This window comes from Staurois parvus, unplaced genomic scaffold (assembly GCF_062004578.1).
Source record: "Staurois parvus isolate SC_StPar_1 unplaced genomic scaffold, SC_StPar_1.0 ptg000670l, whole genome shotgun sequence".
NCBI classification, from domain to species: domain Eukaryota; kingdom Metazoa; phylum Chordata; class Amphibia; order Anura; family Ranidae; genus Staurois; species Staurois parvus.
This window is the reverse complement of record NW_028318466.1, coordinates 1,264,123-1,273,527: the sequence shown is the minus strand read 5'-3', so window position 1 is coordinate 1,273,527 and position 9,405 is coordinate 1,264,123. Positions and strand designations below refer to the sequence as shown.

The window sequence follows — 9,405 nt, the reverse complement described above, 5'->3', positions numbered from 1 at the left end:
AAATTTTCTCCCAGATGCCCCTTCACCAAAAGATAGAGGCCCTCCTGATCCTTAATTACCTTAGTTTCGGTGAAAGATAAGTGTCAGGATAGGCAAAGCACAACCCCCCTCTTCCTCTCCAAAGCATTAGCAAAATAGCAAACTGGATAATCTTTATGCACATATCATGGGAGGAAGAAAGGCGGAAAGTGTGCCTCCTGGAGGGCCACAACGTCAGCTCCTAAAGTGCAGTAATGGTGGAAGGCTTTAATATGTTTAGAAGGAGAGTCAAACCCCTGGACATTATGGGAAAGCAATCGAATGATACCTCTATCAGACCGATGTGAGGACATAGTTAGCAACAAAATTCCAATGGACATGTAAGCTCACCAGCCTTTGCGAAGCAGCAGGAATCCTAGATATCCGGTAGAGGGCTAACCCTCATGAAATGAGAAAGAAAAAGATTAGAAAAATAAAAAAAAAATAGACACTTGGCCTAAACATCACTCGGTGCCAGAGGAAATATTACAATATACATCATAAAGCAACATGGAAAAAAATAAACCAAATTGCCCAGGGCTACGGCCCTGGAAGGGAATGGGTCTTCTCAAAGACCAACCTCTGGGGAGAGTCCTCCGATCTCAGAGGGCACATAGACACCTCCTGGCACAAAAAGAAATGTGTAGAACATAAATGGCAACCGACATCTCGCAAAAAAATCTGGAAACAGCAATAACATAGAACTCTCAATTAAACAATTGCAAATTAATAATTAGTTTGAAACAAAACATACTCTTGGGAAAGAAAAAAGTGGGGGGGGGGGGGAGAGGAAACATAAGCAACAAAAATGGAGGAAGGGGGGAAGGGAGAAACGCACAGGCAAGAAACCAAGTAAACTGACAAAGGTAGCTAATGTTCCAATGGGGAACCACAGAGGAGGTACCATGTAGGAAATTCAGGGCACATGAATGGAAAATTCTCAAGTAGCTCGACGAGATGGTCTAATCTTTAATGGGGAGGCGGAGCAGAGAGGTGAAAGTGGCGGAGGCGGAACGCTGAACCTGCATTGGGTATGAGATGAAGGACTATGGGAGATGAAGCCCAGCTGGAGTAAGATCTTTTCTCCTTCATGAAATGTAGAAAAAGCGTAGGGTTTACCATTGTAGGTAAATTGAAGCCAAAATGGATAAGCCCATTGAAAGCAAATGTCCCGCTGTACCAAGGAGGAAAGTAGCGGTTTGAAGGATCTTCTCTTCTGGATGGTAGTTTGAGAGAGATTCGCAAAGATTTGAATTTTGTAGCCAGCAAGTTCCATGTCTGGGTTTTCTCTAGGATATTTCGTGACCGCTTCTTTAATCCTGAAAAAGTGTGGTTTAACGTTAACATCTCTGGGAGGCCCCTTCGGTTCAGGGCCTTGTGGATGCGGTCAATTTCCAAATGGAGATCATCAATCTTAGGCACTGCAGATCACATAAGTGAATGAGTAAGGGTAGTAAGATCTTTCACTGATTCCGAGAGCCCCCAGATACGAAAATTGTAACATCGGTTTACCAGGTCATCTATTTTAGTGTAAGCTTCTTCCAGTTGGTCCTGCAACTCAGTAATCATGTTAGAATTTTGAGATACATTATGGACAGTGGCATCCGCTTTAGATTCAATACTCTCCAGACGCTGGTCTAATTCTTTATCTCCTTATCCAAGGCAGAGGAAGTGTGAGAATCATGGCCTAAGGAGCAGGCAGAGGCCTGTGTGGAGATGCAGCAGGGCAAGAGGAAGGATGGGGGGATTGAAGAGGCACACTCACCCCCTTAGTAGAAGTAGAAAGGTCCATATCACAGTCCTCAACGCAGGAGACGCCATCCTTCATCCTCTGTGGAAGGGGCCTGGTGTGCATGGAAGAACCGCCAGCAGCCAGCCACCATCTTGCCCCCCCGCTCGCCAGGAGGAGTGGGTGCTGAGAGCCGCTCCGGCCCTTTCCAGCTGCTTGACCTGACATGGAGAAGGGCTCTACAGTGCCCAGAGGTGACCGGATTCGGTTGGGAGCCTGGGCGAGGTCCGGTGCCCGCTAATTATTACTGAGTGTGCCAGGAGGGTGTGGAGCGGATCACCGGGACATCTGCTCCGGACGCCCTTGCATGTGCACCTCCAGCAGTTAGATTTACATTTACAAGGCAGGCTTTTATTTGATTGTTGGCTGTAACAAGGAACTTGTTAGGCTTTTTTTGCATCATATTTATGTGTGTGGGGTGGACTGACTCAGACTGTTTGGAACAAAACTAATATACAGAGTTGGTAGAATATGCTCCTTCTATGCATCTTTTGACTTGAGTGTACATTTAAGCTCATCCCTGAGCCTTGGTCTTTTTAAATACTGTATATGTTTCCTGATAAGGTAGAACATAATTATTGGAGAAAAACAGACTTTTCTTTTGCAAAATATATTTCATTATTTCACATGATCTAAATACTGATAACGCAATTAGTCATGATAACAAAAGTTGCCTAATTAAGATGTACTCAGCACATCGACTCTCTCTTTGGTTGCCCCGTGTTCATGTATCAAATTAAAAAATTATTTGTTGCTGAAATTATGTAACTATGTACAATTATTTCTGAACACAGAAAATTGGTTTTGCTGTTCCACTCTTCAGCAAGTCAATTTAGCAGATGGATAAGTCAGTGATGCAGCAAATGGAATAGAGCACAGAGAAAATGTGTAAAAAATGTTCACCAAAGAGTTTTAGCTTCTGATAGGTAACACTTGTAATTTGAAATACAGCTAAATAAACTAAATGTTCAAATGGATGGGAGAAGATTTTGAACACAGGCCAAGATAATTCCAGTGGAACAAAATAAATGAATTTACTTGCCAAATTTCTAAGTGAAGGTGACAATATTGCTTACGTATATAAGCCTTGTGTTGTTTGCAAGTAACTGTGTTCATTTTCATATCAATTCCCAGTGAAGCCTCTTGATTCTGGATACCAGGCTGTACATGGGGGTTTTAGCTCTTATCATCCATTCAATCTTAAGTCCTGCTCCCTGTTATTTACCTATCAAATGCCAGAGCTATTTAATAATAGGGGGTGAGGATTATCACCTAAAGGGGACAGGGCTTAATCACAAACATGAGGCCCCGTGTATAGCTGGAACAAAGCATCCAAAATGCTTCACAGGTACAGTGAAATCAATCTGAAAAGTAGCACAGGTACTTTTTGGTACCACAAGGTTTAGCATTGCTGTTACCTTAGGCAAAATAAAGGTCAGGTTAAATTTACTTTAAAGCAACATTGCTTTAAAGAAAAAAAAGGAAAAGAATTATCTGTAAAAGAAGACCGTTAGTACTCACCTCTACCTCTGCCTCTGTCTGTGCTGTCGATACTCATTGTGTTGAAGAGCTACCACTGTAGAAGAATCTTCTGCTGCCAACACACTCTCAGGTATTGAAAGTCTGGACTCCTTGCTTCTTTCCACCTCCTCACATCACTACAGGGTACAATAGTGATGTAGGGGCTGACATTTGTTTCACATCTTTAACAGTTATAGAACCCAAAGGAGGCATTTAACTAATTTTGGACTTGAAGACCCTCAATGCATTCTTACACCATCAAATGTTTTGCTTAAACTCTTTTCAGTCAATCACTGCCTACCTCCATTGTGGAAGCTTCTTGGCTTCCATCGGCATAAGGGATGTAAATGTACACATTCCTATTTTTCCAGATCTTCCGTGTTTTCTTTGTTTTGATATGTATGACTAGCATTTTTAGTTTGTGGCCTTTCCATTTGGCCTTATTTCAACTTTCAGAATGTTGACAAAGGTTCTTTGCCAGTTCTAGGCTTTGTCTCATTCCAGTCAACAGATACTCGGATGATCTGCTGTTACAAGAGCTGATTAACTTTGCTTTGGACCCCTATATGTCAATTATAGGAATCCTGGATGTCCTTAAGACAAAGGTTTTCCTACCCAAAGAAATGTTGATGAAGCTACAGTCAGGGTAAGCAACTTCAGTCCCGAGGTTGGCTTTCGCTGCTGTGTTGCATGGGAGTTCTTGGACCAATGGTACCCACCTTTGATGTGGTTCCATTGCTGAATTCTACTTAAGAATCTTGCAATGGAACCTTATCACAGTGTAGGACAAATCCAGCATGCCTCTGGACTGAATGACCTTGGGAAATGGCTTTTCCATCCAGAGGTGTCAGTATCACAAAGAACCTTGTTTGAATCTATTACTGACATCTACTTGACATTACCATCTTGTAAGATAGCCTTTCTTTATTGCTAGCTCCTCTGCCAGATTTCTGAGTTCTCAGCATTGTCCCCTAAGGAGCCCTATTTCTTTTACATTGGGAAAGGTTTTTTTGAGACCAAGGACCAAGTAATCTGTGCCTTTCACTTTAATGAGAATATTGTGTTACCTTCCCTGTGTCCAATGTCTTTTCTCTCCAAGGAGAACTCTCTGCATTACCTGAATGTTTTAAAGGGTTTTCCTCTCAGCTACTGCTTCTAAGGATTCCTTGTTTGTTATTCCAGAAGATCCTAAAATGGGTTCCCTGGCATCCAGATCCACCAATTCTTAGTTGATTTGGCAGGTTGTTACGCAGGCCTATGAAATGCGAAATAAAGTGCCACCTTTTCGCAGTAAATCCTACTACACTTGGGCAGGTGTGTTTCTTGAGCTTTTTGTCATTGGGTCCCTTTCTCAGATCTCTAAGATTTCCAGTTGGTCCTATGTACATGCGTTCCCTAAGTTCTACAAGGCTAATGTGTCTGCCTTGGCAGATGATAGTTTTGGTCAAGCTCAGCAAGTAGCTGTTTAATGCCTTTTGGTTTCCGTTTTGCTTTAGTTTTCTCCTGTTGGGCGGGGTTATCCAATGACACCACAAAGATTTTAAGTCTCACTAACTTGTTATCTCTCACCATGATTATTGCAATTCCAACAGACCTTCTATCAATTAGTCTTGAACGCTACTGCTAGACTCATCCATCTTACCAAGTGCTCAGTGTCCACCATTCCTATCTGACAATGCCTCCACTGGCTTCCAATCCCAAATTAATAAAAATCAAACTACAAAAATTAACAACATTCAAATACATCCACAAATCTGCCCGAAGCTACATCACTAACTTTCCAAATTTCACCAAACTTCTTTTGGCCCTTGTCAAGACCTCCTGCTCTCTAGCTCCCTTGTCACCTCTTCCCGTGCATGTCTCCAGGACATCTCCAGAGCCTCTCCCATCTTGTTAAACTCCCTACCTCAATCTGCATAACTCTCTCCTACTCTGTTTGCTCATGGGCAATCCCTGAAAACCCCTCTCTTCAGGGAAGCTTTTCCCACTTCTATCTAACAATGGAAATTTTACTTTTCTTGTACAACCCTTCCCCACACAGTTTCTATATTTTGTAGTGCTTGCCCTTCCCTTTTAGATTGTATGCTCTCATGATCGGAGCCCTCCTTGCCTTCTTGTCTTGAATTGTATTTTAACTGTACTTTCTCCCTTTATTTGTGAAGTGCTGCACAAACTGTTGGTGCCAGCTAAATCTTTTTGTTGTTGTTGTTGTTTTTCATTTATATCAGTATTCTATTTAACCCCTTCCCTGAGACCTAAAGATATTAATGAAAATAATTAAAACAAAATATGCAGTGATGGTAAATCCTAATTATGACTTTTTTCTAAAGTGCAAATTTTTTTATTGATGTGTTTACACAGCAGAAATTGCCATTTAACATGATACAATAATTTGATCATATACATAGTACCCTAGCACATATGTTGTTTATTTTATTATTTATTCCAAATGCTTTCAGGGGATTTTGGGGTTTCTCGTCTTCTGATGGGCTCCAGTGACCTGGCAACAACTTTCACCGGGACTCCATACTATATGAGCCCTGAAGTCTTGAAACACCAGGGATACGATTCAAAGTCTGACATTTGGTGAGTAGGCATGACTGGGAAGTGTAGAGTTATTCTCCAGTGAAAGGTTCTACACTGATTCCCAACATGATGACAATAATAAGGACAAAGAAGGTATTTGTGTTTGTCTTTGTACAATTTACATAAGCTTAGTTTATGTGCATGCTGTGTACTAGATTTCTTTCTTGCTAATGTCTCAAGCTTCCAGGGACCAGTTGCATGCATAGTCTTATGATAATGATAATGTCTTTGGTGATTAGTGCAACAACACATTTAAGTAACGAGCCTAATGCTTTATTTACTATCACTAACAGATATTTTTTTCATTACAAACTTTCAGGGGCCACCCCCTTCTTCTTGGGGTACTGCTTGAACTGAGAAAAAGGAGGCTGCCCTAAAAAATGAACTGTTAATACAATAAAATAAATATTATGGACAGTACTTAAATGAGTTAATGATAATGAATCTTTGATTGGGACATTCATTCTAAATGATAAAGGCGTATGTGGCTATAGGATTATTGCATCCATTTCTGTATTTTATTGTAATTTGCTTTGGTCACGTGATATATTTCTCTGATTCTGAACCCCTTAGATTATTTAGATCCTTCTGTTATGGGTAAAGGTTATGATCCAGACAACACTGAAAATTAACCCTTTCGCTGCCAGAGACGTTTTTTTAAATTTTTTTGCACACACGTTTAAAAAATAATTTTAGGCCTGAAGATTGCACAAAACCCCCAAACATGATATATTTTCTGAAATCAGACACCCTAGAAAATAACAGTGGTAGTTCCAATTTTTTTTATGTCTCATACAGGTCTTATAAACTAAAGTAAATTTTAGGGCAAACAAATGCAATAAATTACCCAAATTATTGAGAAAATATAAAAGACGAGGTTGCACCAAGTAAATAGATACCTGATATGTCAAACCTTAAATTTGTTTGTGCCCGTAAAATGGCGTCAAACTTCAGTACCCTATATATTTTATAGGTGATGCTTCAAAAGCCCCTACAGGTCATCCATTTAGCATTACAGAGGAGGTCTTTTGCTAGAATTATTGCTCTCACTTCGGCGTGCGTGACAGTGGCATGCGTGATGTGTATCGCAATCGCCATATTTACATGTAGGTGCCTTCGACATGAGTGATTACATTTGTACGTGTGTATATGAGTGGGTGGGGCTCAACATTTTTTTTGGGAGGGTGATGTTATGTGCTTGGGTGTAACTTTATTGTTTTGCAATTCCCTAAAAAATTTTTTTGCTTAACTTTTTTTCTTCATTACATACACAAAGTCACCTATGTGATGATTATTAGGTGACAGGTTCTCTTTAATGAGACATGCAGGGTCTAAAAGACGGGGAGGACTCCGTTACCAGGGTGTGTGGATGCAATTGGACAACAGCGCAGCTGCCTGACTGCTTTCACCTGACAAACAGGAGTCTGCCTCTCAGTTTTATACACAATCCTTTTGGCTGCAGCCACCATATTTTGCATTAACCCCCCCCCCAGATGTCAGATCCATACTACGTGAAAGTAACAAAAATGATACATATGCGGCAATCTCTCACTAGCAGTTTTTGGCCCCCCATAACATAGTTTTGTAACCTATTGATCCTGCCGGTAGTTCTTTATTTTTTTCCAGTTCCTTTAACAGGCCAAGCTGTCTAGAAAACCGGGAACATGGGCTGAGACACACCGTTAACAGTAAGATGCCTGCAGCTGCCTGCATTTATTGATATAGTTTAAGTCTCTTCCTAAAGAATGGTTTCTCTTACTGCTTAAAGGATAAGTTCACTTATCGCAACATGCTACGTTACACCCATATTTAGGGTGTAGTGTAACATGTAACATGTTAACATTCTGACTAGCCCTCGCTCTCCTCAGATCCCCACTTTGACCTCCCCCCCCCCCCTCTAGCTGTCAAATTTAAAACAAACTGGGCTCTGCTCACCAGGCCATGTCAATCATTCATAGCATTTTGTGAATAAGAGACTACCAGTCTTGGCAGCCTTAGCGGCTGTCAGCTTGTAGTCCTCAATAAATCACCACAGTGCTGTGGTAGTTCTTTAATTCTTCCTGTCAATATATCTGCTTGACCATACATCCCGTACGAGCAAGCAGATATTCTGACAGATCTGCAGGAGACCTGCATAGCACCAGCGATCTGCTGATCGCTGGTACTATGATTTACAGGCTCCTGCAGACAAAAATAGTAAATGCTAATTTTTTTACCTGCAAAAAATGGGCATTTATTATTTTTTACTAAAAGGTGAACTTATCCTTTAAGAACTGGAGTAAGGCTTTAAAGTGGAATTAAACCCCAAATCGAAAATGTAATATATTGTATCTTACCAATCATTCGATATGGTGGCTGTTGTGTCTTCAGGTTAGGGTGTCTCCAAACGAGACCTTATAGATGAGATGACGAGTCCGAATTGATAAAGAAAGGTGCATTTATTACACTGCAGTGGAGATAATATAGCATGCAAAAGTTCACCTCATGTGAGATGAACTAAAGTAATACAAAATATATATCTGTCTCTTTAAGCTTAGACTATTACATATATAGACATAACATATAGGCGTGATCGTACTGAGTTTCAGGCGTGGTCATATAGTTTTAATCCAATCAAATTTCATATGCTTAACAGCAATCTCAGAGTTAAATGTAGGTTAATAGTTTAAAATAAGTCCAAAAGTAGACAGTTGCTGGTTCAAACTGGTTTGACCATAAGATGCTTTTCTTAAACTTGAAAGAGGAAGTTAACCTTTAACCTCCTCGAAGGTATGATTCTATCCGATTTTTTGTGCTGAAAGCGGTACCATTTTTTTGCATGGAAATATGTAGTTTTTTATTGTAGGCTGTAATTTTTAGGAATAACTCACTGAAATCTGTACGAACAAGAGTCTAGTAAACATTCCGGATATGATAAAACTTGAAACACGAAATCATAAATTATAATTAAATAAATAATCATAAAAAATAATATAATAATACATTTAATTCAATAATATAATCAAACCAAAAACACTGAAATTTGAAATACAGAGGCAAATTCGCACATCGCTGAGCAAAATCGCAAAATCGTTTTCAGTGTCTGATGACGAATTTCCCCACGAATCATTATCACTCAATTCTGCAAGTGGTTCTGATTTACTATCACTGTTCTCTAGCCGGTCTAAAACCGCTTTTGACGTAAAGGGACGCTTTTTGGACGCCATGGACTTTTCTAAGTTTCCAGGCAGAAATAACAGTCAAAATGCAGGCAGGGCACAGGACAAAGTAGGGACAAAATATATGTGAAATGCATTGAAACAGCAATGACAGCAAAAATTAAATTTTTTAAAAATTTCAAATTTGCCGCCGGTTCCGGCGCTCCCGTACGTCCAGACGTCACAGGGACCGGAACACGGAAGCTGGATGCCGGCATCGGCCGGAGGAGATGGCCGGGGACGCTGCAGGGGACACATCGCGGGAGCGAAGGACAAGATAAGTGCTGCAGGGAC

The 9,405-nt window shown here is 40.5% G+C and overlaps 1 protein-coding gene across 1 annotated transcript in view; it reads left to right on the top strand.

The window, feature by feature from the left end:
• The window catches only part of NEK11 (NIMA related kinase 11), a 378,537-nt gene that overhangs the window by 205,097 nt on the left and 164,035 nt on the right, over window positions 1-9,405 (top strand). Inside the window, exon 6 of the mRNA XM_089652057.1 lies at window positions 5,788-5,914. Coding sequence (XP_089508183.1) covers window positions 5,788-5,914 — 127 coding nt within the window. The remainder of the gene's footprint in view (window positions 1-5,787; window positions 5,915-9,405) is intronic.